The sequence below is a fragment of the Prunus avium genome, chromosome 1, assembly GCF_965620075.1.
Source record: "Prunus avium chromosome 1, drPruAviu1.hap1.1, whole genome shotgun sequence".
NCBI classification, from domain to species: Eukaryota; Viridiplantae; Streptophyta; class Magnoliopsida; order Rosales; family Rosaceae; genus Prunus; species Prunus avium.
The window spans coordinates 43742617-43756517 of NC_142284.1; the positions used below are offsets into that span (position 1 = coordinate 43742617).

General features: G+C 39.0%; 5 protein-coding genes across 6 annotated transcripts; 3 read left to right on the forward strand and 2 right to left on the reverse strand.

Moving 5' to 3' along the window:
* The first annotated feature begins 984 nt into the window (after positions 1–984).
* LOC110765427 (uncharacterized) lies at positions 985–4835 on the forward strand. 2 transcript variants are annotated; one of them, XM_021968547.2, is made up of 6 exons: positions 985–1762; positions 1847–2061; positions 2488–2773; positions 2889–2974; positions 3052–3143; positions 4082–4835. In XM_021968547.2, the coding sequence occupies exons 1-6, from the start codon at positions 1451–1453 to the stop codon at positions 4312–4314; spliced, it is 1224 nt and encodes a 407-aa protein (XP_021824239.2). In that variant the 5' UTR covers positions 985–1450; the 3' UTR covers positions 4315–4835. The 2 variants fall into 2 exon arrangements, with proteins under 2 accessions (XP_021824239.2, XP_021824240.2); XM_021968548.2 differs by having other exon boundaries at positions 986–1762; positions 1850–2061.
* A 173-nt stretch (positions 4836–5008) lies between these two features.
* Positions 5009–6840, reverse strand: LOC110765426 (putative glutamine amidotransferase GAT1_2.1). The gene is made up of 4 exons (XM_021968546.2): positions 6750–6840; positions 5761–6500; positions 5454–5663; positions 5009–5374 (listed from the first exon to the last, which is right to left on the reverse strand). Exons 1-4 carry the CDS (start codon positions 6838–6840, stop codon positions 5111–5113), a joined length of 1305 nt encoding a protein of 434 aa, XP_021824238.2. The 3' UTR covers positions 5009–5110.
* Positions 6841–8004: 1164 nt separating this feature from the next.
* Positions 8005–10241, forward strand: LOC110765487 (aerobic coproporphyrinogen-III oxidase (DUF1218)). Its single transcript, XM_021968621.2, has 3 exons — positions 8005–8336; positions 8420–8625; positions 9621–10241. The coding sequence occupies exons 1-3, from the start codon at positions 8244–8246 to the stop codon at positions 9928–9930; spliced, it is 609 nt and encodes a 202-aa protein (XP_021824313.1). The 5' UTR covers positions 8005–8243; the 3' UTR covers positions 9931–10241.
* A 612-nt stretch (positions 10242–10853) lies between these two features.
* Positions 10854–11559, reverse strand: LOC110765459 (non-specific lipid-transfer protein 2). The gene has a single exon (XM_021968594.2). The coding sequence runs from the start codon at positions 11433–11435 to the stop codon at positions 11133–11135; it is 303 nt and encodes a 100-aa protein (XP_021824286.2). The 5' UTR covers positions 11436–11559; the 3' UTR covers positions 10854–11132.
* Positions 11560–12868: 1309 nt separating this feature from the next.
* Positions 12869–13851, forward strand: LOC110765470 (reticulon-like protein B14). The gene is made up of 5 exons (XM_021968607.2): positions 12869–12917; positions 12999–13179; positions 13250–13418; positions 13502–13571; positions 13682–13851. The coding sequence occupies exons 1-5, from the start codon at positions 12869–12871 to the stop codon at positions 13849–13851; spliced, it is 639 nt and encodes a 212-aa protein (XP_021824299.2).
* Positions 13852–13901: the final 50 nt, after the last annotated feature.

Here is a 13901-nt window from a genome sequence, read left to right on the forward strand (position 1 = left end):
CGCTTTGACCATTTCAGCTTTGGCAATTCGTTGAGCTGAACTATTTTGAGTAGAGTAGGTATTGTGGAGGAAAAAATTAAGACATCATACCAATGCAGTAAATTCGTTCATTTGCATCTAAGTTCGAATTGTCTTTTTTAAAATTAAATTAATTTAGAGTAATTTAGATCATAAATTATATTAAAAACAATACATTATTATGTAACATTACAAAAATGATAAAATTTCATAATAAGTGAACTCTTGAATTTATAATAGTTTTTTTTTTGTCGACTTGAATTTATAAAAGTATACTAAAATTAAAATAAATAGGAATATAATAGTGGCGTAAAAAGTAAAAAAGATGAATATAATACGATTTTTGCTAGAAAAATTAGCACTAATTTATTCTTAGGGTAGGCGACCGTTGGGTTCGATTAATCAAAACGTGGGGATCTGATGATGACTGCAGCACTTGCGCAAACGCCTGAAAGGCGCGTTGCCTCACGCCGTTACAAAGGCCGTGGGCTCTAAAGTCTAAAGTGAGAATTAATAAATGAAAGTCTAATCGTTTTCTCGAGATAATCGAATGGGGATAAGGAGGAAAAAGACACCGTCCCCAGCAGAGAGTATCCCATCCCACCATACACGTGTCTACGAATTTCCTCCATCACACGTGTCAGCAGTTAAGATCCTCACCTTAATGACTAATCCGAGTGGCCTCAATGCCACCAATCGCGACCCAGTTTAGTAAAAGTCATTAGATAACGCTCAAGCTCATGGCCCATCAATAGTTACTTACTCACACTCACATACATTACCTATGTTACCCTTGATACACTACAAATTCCCATCCATTCCAAGCATCACTACCGTATTTGAGAAGAGACAAGATTGTAATTTTGAAAAAATGGGTGCTCCTATCGCATTAAATCATGGGCGCCCTAAGTAGATGGCGATTTGTTTTAATTTTTTTTATAGAAAATAACAAATAAAAAATTGTTTTGTTCTTCTCCTACCACTGCGCAGTGCCCATCCATCCATTTATTCAGAGCCTTGCTTCGCCATTTGCTTTCTTTCGCTTCCTCCATCGCTTCCCTTCCCCAACTATTCAATCTCTCTCTTTCTGTCCAACTGGTTTTACCAAATTGCCCCTGGAAACCTGCCCTACCCCTACCCTTACCTTCTTCCACCAGATCCATTTCAGTCTCAGCCTCCATTTTAGGGTTTTACTATTTCGGTCTAGCCACAGACTCCAATCCTTTTCTCCGATCCGATTCGCCCCATTGTTTTCGATTAACTCTCATTTCTCACAAACCCTTGAGACGCCGATCCTCTAATTGAATCAATTCCCAGAATCGCTTTCTTCTTTTCCATTCCCGTTGACTTTGTTTCAGGGTTTAAGAGGCTGCGTACGTACAAGGACCAGATTTAGGGTTCTCGTGCAAGTTTCTGATTCAGCGTTATTGCGATGTTGGGTACGGGGTTGCAGGTCACGCGCGCCCGCGGAGAAGACCGATTCTACGACCCGGCCAGAGCCCGTAGAGCCCACCAGAACCAGAAAGCCGAGCAACTTCGGCGAGCTCAGAGCGACGTCACGCCGAGCCAATCGCCTTCGCTCAAGGGTAACCCTAACCGGGAACCCGAGAACAGGGTCGGGTCAGATGACCCTCCCAAGCCCATCGCCGTGCCTGCTTTTGAGCCCGTTGTCAATCCCTTGAGTAATCTCGAGCGGTTCTTGCAGTCGATCTCGCCATCCGTGCCCGCTCAGTACCTCTCTAAGGTCTTCGTCTAAACTAAACAGAAATGTTACATTTCTTGGTTATTTTTCTCTTAATTTTGTGATTGAATATTTTACTTTTGGTAGCAGACGACGATGAGGGGATTGAGTACTTGCGACGTGGAATTTCAGCCATACTTTGTTCTTGGAGATCTATGGGAGTCTTTCAAGGAGTGGAGTGCTTATGGTGCAGGAGTGCCTTTGATTTTGAATGACAGTGACTCTGTGGTTCAGTACTATGTCCCTTATTTGTCCGGTATTCAGATATACGGCCACTCTATGAAATTGCCCACTAAGACAAGGTATACATTTTACTCCATACTCGTCACTTAATTTGATCAATTGTAATGTTCCATATGTTGCCTTTTGAACTAGTTCCAGAGGTGAAAGTAAATTAATTGTATTTATTTTAGTTAATTTTATAGTCCCCTTTCATGCTGAGGTTTGTATTTTTCTTATTATAATGATTACTCAATATAGTATTTTGTCATTAATATCTCTTCTTATCCTTATCCATTATTGATTGTTTTTGCTAAGTATTTTATGGCTTGAGAATGGATGGTAAACAGATTTAATGGTTTGCTTATTCTTCCTACTCGTTGCATTTGAATCTGTACTTTTGACAGAATTGATCGATAGTGTTTTACTTATTCCCCCCGCCCCCTTCCTTCCCGTATTTTGCATATTATGTACTCTATCCAAAATTTGATGGTCCTTGTGTGTGATAGGCGGCCAGATGAGGACAGTGACAGTGAGTTCAGGGATTCTAGTAGTGATGGAAGCTCTGATTACGAAACTGATAGATTAAAATATTTGAGGGAGCAGCGGAATCACCAAAATCTATCGAGTGAAATTCCTCGTAGGATAGAAAGATTATCTCTGAGAGAGCCGCATTTTCCACCTCACGAAGACTGCTCTAGTGACGAGGGTGAATCCATAAATTCTCAAGGTTGCTTACTATTTGAGTATTTTGAGCAGGACCTTCCTTATTGCCGTGAGCCTTTAGCTGACAAGGTTATAATTGCATTTATTCTCTAATTCGTTTAGAACAATTATATTAAAATTTTGGTACTTGTAACTTTTCTTCCCTGTTTTTGGAATTTTTTTTCTGAACTCTCCAATTTTACAGATACTAGATCTTGCCTTCCATTTTCCTGAGCTGAAGACACTAAGAAGTTGTGATCTGCTGTCTTCCAGCTGGATTTCTGTTGCATGGTACTTTCAAACTCTGCATTTGTTTCCTGTGTCATACACCGTCACATGACTAATTGGTTTTGGTATAATTGTTTCAGGTATCCAATTTACAGGATTCCAACGGGACCAACTCTAAAGGATCTTGATGCGTGCTTTCTGACGTACCATTCACTTTTTACATCCATGAGAGGTACTAATCAATTTCACTGTTAGTTTTGAAAACTTGTGTGCATGGTTTTTCCGAGAATGGAAGTTTGTCCCCTGGCATTCGCTCTGCATAATTTATACACTTGAGATGCCAGGTTGTTTCATTTTGTTCATCTGTCTAATTTTTCCACATGTAATCATATCTGATGACGTGGTCTAATTTTTTCATATGTAATCATATGATTCATATCTCACAACGTGGCGACAGAAAGAATATTATCCTAACTTCATTCTGGAGTTATTGGTTTTCCTTATAGATGGTATTTTATAATTTGAGCAATTTACACCCATGGGAGGTAATAATTAGTATCATTGTTAGTTTGTCGTGTGCATGGTTTTTCTGATGATGAAAGTTAGTTCCCTGACATTTGCTCTTTATAACAAATTTGAGATGCCAGGCTGTTACATTTAGTGTGTCCGTCTGATTGTATATTACTATGTGACGATAAATTGAGTATTACCCTAATTACTTCTGGAGTCTATTGGCTTGCATATATATGTTATTTTCTAATTTAAGAAATTTACTTCGGGAATTTTATTATTGTCAATTAAAGAAAGCTTTTCCATAATTCCATTATGTTGGATATATCTGTTTTACTCCGGAGTTATGTATTGCGCTTATCCCCAGCACTTGCATGCATGTCTCCGTGTCAAAATTTAATCTGGCAGACAGATATACTGCTGATGATGTCATTAGGTGTGAAGTATAACTAAAGTGCAACTGTCTCAGGACCACAAATAAATATAAAAGGGCTGGATAATTGTCTAAATGCTAAGTTGTTTTCTTTAGAATCATTCTAGGGATTGTACAATCATCTCTGATAAGCTAGTCTCTTCTTTTGATTACTCTTGCTGCTGTTGTCAAACTAAACTCATCTATTTCTCAGTTGCTTATATTATTTACGTAATGTAATGTTTCAGGTGTACAAGAGGCCCGGGCTCCTCTAGTGACATATCCGAGTGACATGGATGGTGTCCCTAAGATGTCATTACCTGTTTTTGGCCTTGCTTCATACAAATTCAGAGGGTCCTTGTGGACTCCTAATGGGGGATTTGAACGCCAGTTAGCTAACTCCCTCTCGCAGGCTGCTGACAACTTTCTAAGAGTGCTGCAGGTCAATCACCCTGATTTTGTGTTTTTCAGCCGTAGATGATATGAACTATGAAGATGTTACTAACTGTGTTGCTACCACCGTTCTAGAAGTGAAGCCTGTTTGCATGAGTTACTTGTGAAAAAATCCCTGTATTGTGTGAAATTCAGGGTGGCAAGTTGGTATGCAGGGATTCCCTCGTTTTGGTTTTCTGTTATTTTACTACAGGAGAAAGAAAGAAAGGAAAAGGAAAAGGAAAAGAAAAGGATGAAGGTAACTTAAAGAAAAGTGAAGCTTTGGCATGTGATGTGATGAAGGCTGCAATAACCTCAGCGAAAAGTGAATAGAGGAAATATAGTTAGATAAGCTATAGGTCTAGCTAAATCCAAGTTGCTTTTTAATGGAAGCAAGCTCTGTCTTGCTCGTTTTCTGTATTTTGTTCTTAGTAAGGAAGGGTATATTATAAAAGAAAAACCAGGCTCTTTTTTTATGCCACGATGATGATGATGATGTTAGCATGTGTAATTTTATCTATGAGGGGATTTTGATATGGTGATTGTATTTAAGTGTTTAGCTTGAGCTTACCCGTATGTGTTTTTGTTTGGAGTCACAACCGCCCGCTTTTAAACTCTATACGTCGAACTGTGTTTTATGGCGTAAAGATTGTTTATTCTGCTCTGTGGGTTTAAGCGGCAAAGAGGCTCCTCAAACCAAATTATTATTATTTTTAAAATTTCAACGCAAGAAAGAGAAGAACACAGAGCGCAAACGGGAAACAATTTTCAGGAGGTAGGAAAGAAAGATCAGAAGTCCAATATAAAGGCTCGGGGAAATCATATGTTTTACAGCAAATGAAAATTCAAGATCCATCAACTTCAACTTCATTATTAAGTAGGTCATGGAACTTGGTGTCCAAAGCGTCGGAACACATCTGACTCATAATGCGGTAGAAAGACAACAAATCAGAAAGCTGCTCTATCGACATCTTCCCAATTATGGCCTTTGCAACTCTCTCCCTCTCCTCGCCCATCTTCAGTCGTTGTATGTATGCCGAAGCATTTCTTACTGTTGCCCCCATCTGCTTCAGCCTTTTCTCTTGCTGCAAACTCAGTGCTGTATTTGCCTGCATATACCACAACATTAGACCATTCAAATCGAAAGATGAGCGCTAATGTGAATATAATCATCGTTTAATTACTCACCTCCAGAAACTCTGCTCCAACGTCCAGTTGATCAGATTCTTTGCCTGAAACAATTCCACGCCTAGAATACATGTTTTTGGCAATAGAGAAGCTCTTTACAATACTATTCCTCTTCATCTCTTGGTCCTGATCAAGCTGTGGAGCCTTTGGCACACATGCCGAGTTTTGACTGAGCTTCTTTTCGTAAGCTCTCACTGCTTTAACAAATTCCTGCATGAATGGTAATATTAACCATGACAAATGACACACGCAACAAACCACAAACATGAAAAAACAAAACAATAGAACAAATTAATTAAGGTCTTACCCGATATGCAGCTGCGCATCCTGGATATTCAAAGTTTTCTGAATCCTGTTGTCGCATTCTCTCCGGATGGAATTGAAGTCCCATAATAAACTTCCCCTCCTCAGGATTATAGGCATCCGGATCATAAAACCCTTCAACCAAACCATCAGGAGCGAAAGCCATCGGCGCGAATCGCTCTGCCAATCTCTTAACCCCCTGATGGTGATAACTATTCACCCACATCTCCATTTTCTCATCATCCAAAGAATCTTTGAACCACTGATGCAAAGGTGTATTCTCCACCACCTTCACCCCATGTCTATGCCCATCATAATTCTCATAGTTTATGTGAGCCACTCTTTGAGCGCAACTCTGATCTGGGCATTCTTTCAAAAGTTCTCTCTCAACATCTTGATAAAGTGTGCCTCCGCATGCAACATTGAGGACTTGGGATCCTCTGCATATTCCCAAGTAGGGGATGTTTCTTTCTAGGCATAGCTTTGCAAGCCCCAGTTCAATGGAGTCTTTCTCTTTATCAATGGCGGTATCGCTTGCATGTAGCTTGCCAATTTCTTCTAGCTCGTCTGGAGAGAAACCAGAGAGCTGCGCATCGTAATGGGACGGATCAATGTCTTCACCTTCGCAGAGAAGAACTCCATGTATTGGTTCAAAGCTTTGGAGTAGCATGTGGACTCCACTGACTCTGGGGACAATAACAGGTACTGCTCCATAGCTTACAATTAGATCTAGATGATATTCACCTGTCCCACAAGATGTTTTAATAATCAAAATTAAAATCAAGAGCAACTGAATGATTTTATTTGATGTTTGAAATAATAAAAACCAAAGTAAGTTTATGATAACCAAAGGTATTGTTCCATTTGCATTGAAACTATAAGAACTGCTGAGAAATCTGAGTAACAGCATATTATATTCCAAGGAGATGGATATACGTAAAAAGTTGGTAGCCAAAGCCAAACAAAGTAACAAACGAAGAGATAGAGACTAACCCACGAAATCTACAAACTTGTTCTTGCGGAGGGTTCGTCGAGAGACGATAAGAACCCTAGGCAAAACCATTGACACATCAGAATTAGCCATTGATGAAAACAGTGAGTAACGTTGCACTGGACGAAGATCAATTATCTCTAACACACACACACACACATATATATATATATATATATATATATAGAGAGAGAGAGAGAGAGAGAGAGAGAGAGAGAGAGATGAGTATAAATATAACGAGCGAGTGATGTGGATGGATAGAGATTTCGGAATGAGGTCTTAAGAAATGACGTGATACTTGGTAATTATGTGAATGGAGAGCAATCTGCGAAGATTACATTTTGTTTCCTTGTTTCATGGGTTGGATTTTGTTTCTTGTTTTGCGTTTTGTAATAAGATCAGAGACAGGATCGACTCTAATTAAGTGGCTGCCTCTTCTTCTTAATATAGTAATTACGATGATGATGACCAAATTGAAGATTTGCTCTTCGTCTTGGCGCCGCGTATGGCCTTTTTTGGCCAATGCTTATGCTTTATTTTCGTGCCATGTTTGTTAGCTTTGCGTTATCTTAGGAATTTGGATAATTAATTAGCACCGAACCCAAAAGTCAAACTGAGAGTGAGTCAATCGTACATTCATTCATTCGTATGTGGATTGATATTTGAGCACTCTTTTGTGGCGGAAACAAACAACAAAAAGTCCAAACCACCTCTAAATTGCTAAAGGCCCAAACACGGACAGCCCAGGCCCGAAAAAAGTCCATATACTAGGTCACCTTTAAAAGGATCCGGTTCTATGTTTAGGTTTAGGTATTAAACAATCACTAAGTAATCCTTAACCAATTACCAAAACAAGAATCTCAAAAGCATCGTGTCCCTCTCATATATATAATATAAATCTGTAACAAAAATGGTAAAAAATTATCATACAATGTCATCATTGTTGGTGCTAAGTATGGGCAATATCACTAGACTAACGGTTAGTTGATGCGTTACCATAAAATGATTAATTATTTAGTCGCAAAGATATAGATAATGTTAATGTGTGTGAATGCATACAACGATCAATCCACATCAAACCCATCCATCATTGAAGGGGTGACCTCCTATATCCGGTAGCACAACCGGCAAACTGGCCCTCCGACAATCCAACCGCGCTCCTGCTGACTATCTGGCCAAACCCATTTATGTTTGTAGATGTTATTAACGTTCACACCCCCACCACCGCACTTGAAGACAAACTCTAGCTGCCTCATCACTCACCCCTTTTTGAAGTTTTTATTTTATTTTTTATTTTGCAGCAAAAAGCAACATGTGAAACTCCAATCCAAACGTAGGAAACCTAAACCAGGGCAGCGACAAATTCCCGATTTTCTTCACCCAAAGAATAAAAAGAAAAAAAAAAAACGAAAGTTGCCTACTTCTTTCTTTTTCATCAAAAGCAGAGATATTTTCAGTGAACCCAACCACACACACTCGCTCGCACATAGAGAGTAATGGCAGTCTCCATACCCATAGTGGCAATCGTCACCTCTCTACACCTCATCGCCTTCGTTTTGGCCGTCGGTGCTGAACGACGCCGTAGCACGGTAACATCATATCTCTCTCTCCTCTCCCTCTGTGTTTTATTGAAGTTAAAGCTCTAACCTTTTTTGTGTTTGCGTCTGTGAAGGCTAAGATAGTGCCTGATGAGTACGACGAGCACACCTACTGCGTGTACGGGACGGACGCTTCTACGGCGTACGGATTAGCGGCGTTTGGGCTGCTTTTCCTCAGCCAGACGGTGCTAAACGGCGTCACGAGGTGTCTCTGCTGCGGCAAAGGCTTAGTGACTGGCAGCGCCACCACTTGGACCGTCTTCTTCTTCGTCTTCTCCTGGTAAATTTACCATTTTCTCCCCCCTCTTGTTTTGTAATTTCTTGTTCATCTTATTAGTAATTTAGTACACACTGGTCCCACTGGAGTGTCTTAATCTCAGCTTGAGGATTGGATCAACGGTCATAATCCTTCCATCTTTAGTACAACTTAGACGGAAGGAATCAGATTCAATCTACTAATTGGGTTTCCAATTATGACCAAATCACTTGTTCATTTGGTTAATATGTCACTCATCAGTTGTTTATGAGCCACCACCTGCCCTGCCCTGCCCTGTCCACCGCCTACATGTTTCTTGTGATGGCGAAAATCTGAGACTTTTTGCACTTGCTTTAGATTTTAATTGCCACAGTGCCACTCTACGTTTAGATGATCCAATAGTTTATTGGAGTTGTTACACAGTTACAGTGCATTCATTTTTGTTTTTCATTTGTCTGGAATCTGGTAAAGAAAAGTTAAAGTAGCTTAAGTCATGATTTAGACCCAATTCCCTTACTTTGGCCCCTACCTTTACTTATCTTTTCCCCTTTATCAATCCGAGAGTGCTTTAATTTCAACATCTTTGACATTTTTACGCATTGTGGAACTTATCAATGGATGACACAGGAGCATATCCAAAACTTTTCCCAAAGTTTGGTTCTTAAACAATGTTATAGACGATATGGCAGTATCTTGTTAGAAATAAGTGTGGGGTTAAGTGGGTGTAGATATGAACACATGAAACACTATTGCTTCATTAAACTACATTGGTTTAGAGTTGGGACTGTTTTGGTATCTCTACCATTACTTACTTGGAATAGTGACAACCCAAATAAACAGTATGGATTCGGCGCGTAACCTCCATTGTGAATTTTTTGTTTTTCCCTTGTTACTCTAGCGCGCTTGAGCCTTGAGTGAATGCTGTTCCCTACTCTCTAGTATTATGTTTCTGTAAATGATCCCATTTGCTTCATTTTGCTAAATCAAAATCTGAAGACTCTGAACTATGAATTACTTAGGACAAGCTTTTTGGGGGCCGAGGCATGCTTATTGGCAGGGTCAGCAAAGAATGCGTACCACACCAAGTACCGGGGAATCTTTAACGCAGATGACTTGTCCTGTTCCACTCTGCGTAAGGGCGTGTTTGCCGCCGCCGCTGCTCTTACACTGTTGTCATTGGCAGGGTCAATTTTTTACTACTGGGCACATTCCAAAGCTGATACTGGGGGATGGGAGAAGCACAGAAATGAAGGCCTTGGCATGAGCACTTCTAATTATGCAAATCATGAGCAGCAGCAACAGCAAACCAGTGGATTTGAGAAGGTATAGTTCTGGTATTTGACATTTTCGTTTTGTTGGGGGGCCATGATATGATTGTAGTATGAGATTGAGTCGATCAATTCCATAGTTTGGGTTGGGGGCTTCTGGGGAAAACTTGTATGGGGCAAATATGAAATGGTCCTTCATGAGCTAAAAGACTTGTATATGCTATGTCATCATCATGTATGTTTTTTCTTATTTGTTACGGATGTCATCATGTATGTTACAAGTGGATTTCCAATTATATTTTCCACTTATGCTGGTTGTATGCTTTTCCTTACTTCCTGGTATTATAGCACTACCAAGACTCCTTTCCCATCTTTCTGGATTTGTGGTATGTATATAATTCTCTGCTTAAAATGCTTTTTGTACGACTCCTTTCCCATCTTTCAACCCAATTTCAGAAGAATTTTACAAGTTCTCTTGACTGTCCATCTACTATTTACGACAGAGGTCCAATGTTAATGGGTTCATTCTAATTTCTTGCCTTCGTCTAGAACAATCTTACCAGGACAAACAAACGTCAAACAAGAAAGAACCAAACAAATTGAATTTTTTTTTTATAAAGCCATTACATAATCTAGCAGTAAGCTGAAAACTCCATCAAGTTGAAGATCAACCTCGGTGTTCTTCGCATTATCAAGAAAATTATCCAGAAACCGATGCATGATCAAGAAAACGAACGGATCATAAATCAAAGGCCTAAGCTTTTCAAAATAATATCAAAACTAAAAATTCAAGTCCTTTTCCGCAGCAAATTACACTGTGTAATGAGTTATTATTGGAAGTAATATCGCCATGCGTTAACAAACGCATCCTCTGAAATTGGGTATTGCTATTTCCACAAAATGAAGTTTTAGATTTATTTTAATCAAAGCCCAGTAGCATTAGGTTATTCACTAATTGGACGTAAATGAAAATTAGGCATATAATTAGGAAAGCCATATATTATATATAAAGCTGCTTCTAAAAGCTTAACTGCAAGAGCAACAACAAGACCAAAACCAAAAATAAAAAGCTTCAACACAAACAATAACTAGGCATATACGTCCGTCTCTCCCAAGTCACAAGGGCCTGGGAAAGCCAGGACCATTATTCTTTCTTAATACCAACACCACTCACTCCTATTGGCCAATGCTGCTACTAATCAAGATCATAAACAAAAACAAAGTTGTAATTAAGATATAAAGCGAGCATGAAACTTGAGATGATTAGCTAGAGCATGAGGGAAATGGGGAGCCACAAGTGCTTGCCACCTTCTTGGCGTTTGGGGAGTTGACGAGCTTCTGGAGGTTAGGGTCCTTGACATACTTGCAAAGGCAAGGCCTCTGCTCCTTCAGTTTGCCGCAACATATGGCAGAGGGAGGGCTTGAGGATGTGATTGCTGTGGCGCATGGAGCTAGCTCCAGTGGGCTGCAAGTCACTGCTGCCGTACACACCTGGCTTCCCCCAAAGACTAGAACAAAAGCTACAACGCACAATATTGCGACATTATAATAACACACTGATTTCATCTTCAGCTTTCAACCAAACAACCAATGTATCTGTTATTATGTATGTTATGTTGCTGTTTGTAACTAAGAGTCAGAGAGAGAGAGAGAGAGAGAGAGAGAGAGAGAGATGGGTGCAGTGCAGCTCTAGCTAGGTCTCTTGGCAATTTATAGAAGAGTGGCAAAGGATTGCGATCAGTTCGAGATTAATCGGAGCGATTATTATTTTTTAAATGATTACACTAAACTAGTAGGATATTAACCAAAGTGCCCCACCCCACCCATATGCTTAACATAACATAATTAGCTACTGACCATGATTTACCTATTTAAATCACATTGCATTTCCCCTAATAGCTTTATCTTTTTAAAGCAAACATTTCGCTTTTAATATCTTGTCATTGTGGTGAACGAGGTCTAGCTCAATATAAAGGGCCTTGATTTGCATAACAATGATCTCATATTCGAAGCTCATAATTCCTCGTAGTTTAAATCATCACTTATATTCAAATATATATATCCGCTGTGATGATGATGACAAGCTCAACACCGAAAGATCAACATTTGCTATCTCTTTCATCACCAGTGCTAATTTCATTTGGTCAATGGTCAAATATTACTAGCCAGTCTAAATCACCATCTTCTTTTGATGTTAAAATGATGTTAAAATGATGTGAGTTTATGCATGCCACTGCCATTATGCCATATGTGCACTAATGATGATTGTTGGATGGAGCATGCTTAATTATCAGTGGCTCATGTGGTTCAGATCCACCGCACCCTTTTATATCCAACTTGTGGTCCACTCCGGTCACAAAAGCCACGCCTTATTTACCACCACACCAACCTTTGCTTTCTATTTTTCCCTCATCCAAATAATAATAATAATAATAATAAAATCTCAAACTGTAATTATTAGCAACACTAATTACTCTGACCACCATATCAAAACAAAAACAAAAATCCAAAGATTGGGCTATATAAATCGTTGAGTTTAGGCCCATGACAAAGCCCAAGGCCCAAAGAATTCAACCAAAGTTCAGCCCAGGACCCAACTCCTCTTTTTTTTTTTTTTTTTTTTTTTTTTTTTAAATTTATAAAGAAAATCGTGATTATTGAAAAGTGATGAGCTAATCAAATAATTATACTTGTATTAAAGTTCGAATTATTTTCTTTCACAAAAATGCGATATACAAAAACCATTAATAGATATTTAATACAGCGTGAATTTGATTTTATTATACTATTGATCTGAAATAGGCATGTGAAGCAATCTTGTAAGCCATGCCAAGGCCATTCCTTTCTTCCATGAAGTGATTTTCTTTGCTACCAAAGCTTAATTAGGAGCACGCTTCTTTTTGTATATATAAAGACCTAGAACAAAACAGGGCAGCAGCAAGCACTGTTGCAAGCTAAGACGCAGTGACATTGAACAGAACCATATCAACCAACCAACAATGTCCATGCGTCAAATGCCACTGCATGCCATATTTGGAGGAGGAAAGGGTAAAATCTTACACAAACACGGTACCATGATTTGCTGCACTTTTCCTGAAATTGGTTTTGGTTTTGGTTTTGTTTTTGTAGTGGCTGACATATTGTTATGGAAGGACAAAACATCAGCGGCTACAATCTTAGCTGTGTTCACCATAATATGGCTTCAACTTGAAGTACTAGAATACCAGTTTTTAACTGTTTTTTGTGACATCCTCATGCTGGCTATGCTTGCCATTTTCGTCTGGCACAAAGGGACACAACTAGCCAACCTGTAATGTTTTTTTCTTCTTCTTTCTGACAAAGCGATATTTTAAACTACTCTAATTCATGTTCTTTGTTAGGTATGGTTTTAGGTCTCCAAGCTTGGTCTCTTACTTCCCGAGTCCGCCTAATAGCAATAACTTTCAACTCTCAGAATCGACTTGTGGATACTTCTTTCAACAAATTAACTTCTTTTTGTTCAAATTCTTTGAAATTTCAGCCGGAAAAGACTTGAAACTCCTAGTTTTGGTATGCAATTTTACTTTTTCTCACCAGTTTACCCTGATCATTCTCTAAAGATTGACAATGATGTTTAACTGCTCAACATACAGGCAATGGTTTGTCTATGGATGTTTTCAGCTCTAGGAGATTGTGTCAGCTCTGTGAGCCTTTTATATACAAGTAATATCCCAGACCAACATAAATACATACACATATTTGTACTGCAGATATATTTGTAATTTCCTTATTTGAGTGCCTAACCTAACCAGTTTCTGTTTATTGGTATGAAGGCACTCTCCTTCTGGGAACACTGCCTGCTTTGTATGAGAGATATGGTGTTCCTTCTCAGGTCGATACATTTGCTGCCAAATGCATCCAAGAGGTGAAGAAATTGTTCCAAATGTTTGAGTCCAAAGTTCTTAACAAGATTCCAGGAATGAGGAAAGAAAGAGTAAATTAGATAAAACAATTCATCAGATTATATATTCAATTATGGATTAGTATCAGATT

Bases quoted from the DNA above. Each gene is read 5' to 3' on its own strand.
- LOC110765427 (XM_021968547.2), top strand. From the start codon at position 1,451: ATGTTGGGTACGGGGTTGCAGGTCACGCGCGCCCGCGGAGAAGACCGA. The intron at 2,062-2,487 runs GTATACATTTTA...TGTGTGTGATAG, and splicing joins AAATTGCCCACTAAGACAAG to GCGGCCAGATGAGGACAGTG. The intron at 2,774-2,888 runs GTTATAATTGCA...CCAATTTTACAG, and splicing joins GTGAGCCTTTAGCTGACAAG to ATACTAGATCTTGCCTTCCA.
- LOC110765426 (XM_021968546.2), bottom strand. From the start codon at position 6,840: ATGGCTAATTCTGATGTGTCAATGGTTTTGCCTAGGGTTCTTATCGTC. The intron at 5,664-5,760 runs GTAAGACCTTAA...CCATTCATGCAG, and splicing joins GATGCGCAGCTGCATATCGG to GAATTTGTTAAAGCAGTGAG. The intron at 5,375-5,453 runs GTGAGTAATTAA...TGGTATATGCAG, and splicing joins TTGGAGCAGAGTTTCTGGAG to GCAAATACAGCACTGAGTTT.
- LOC110765487 (XM_021968621.2), top strand. From the start codon at position 8,244: ATGGCAGTCTCCATACCCATAGTGGCAATCGTCACCTCTCTACACCTC. The intron at 8,337-8,419 runs GTAACATCATAT...GCGTCTGTGAAG, and splicing joins CTGAACGACGCCGTAGCACG to GCTAAGATAGTGCCTGATGA. The intron at 8,626-9,620 runs GTAAATTTACCA...TGAATTACTTAG, and splicing joins TTCTTCTTCGTCTTCTCCTG to GACAAGCTTTTTGGGGGCCG.
- LOC110765459 (XM_021968594.2), bottom strand. From the start codon at position 11,435: ATGAAATCAGTGTGTTATTATAATGTCGCAATATTGTGCGTTGTAGCT.
- LOC110765470 (XM_021968607.2), top strand. From the start codon at position 12,869: ATGTCCATGCGTCAAATGCCACTGCATGCCATATTTGGAGGAGGAAAG. The intron at 13,419-13,501 runs GTATGCAATTTT...CTCAACATACAG, and splicing joins ACTTGAAACTCCTAGTTTTG to GCAATGGTTTGTCTATGGAT. The intron at 13,572-13,681 runs GTAATATCCCAG...ATTGGTATGAAG, and splicing joins TGTGAGCCTTTTATATACAA to GCACTCTCCTTCTGGGAACA.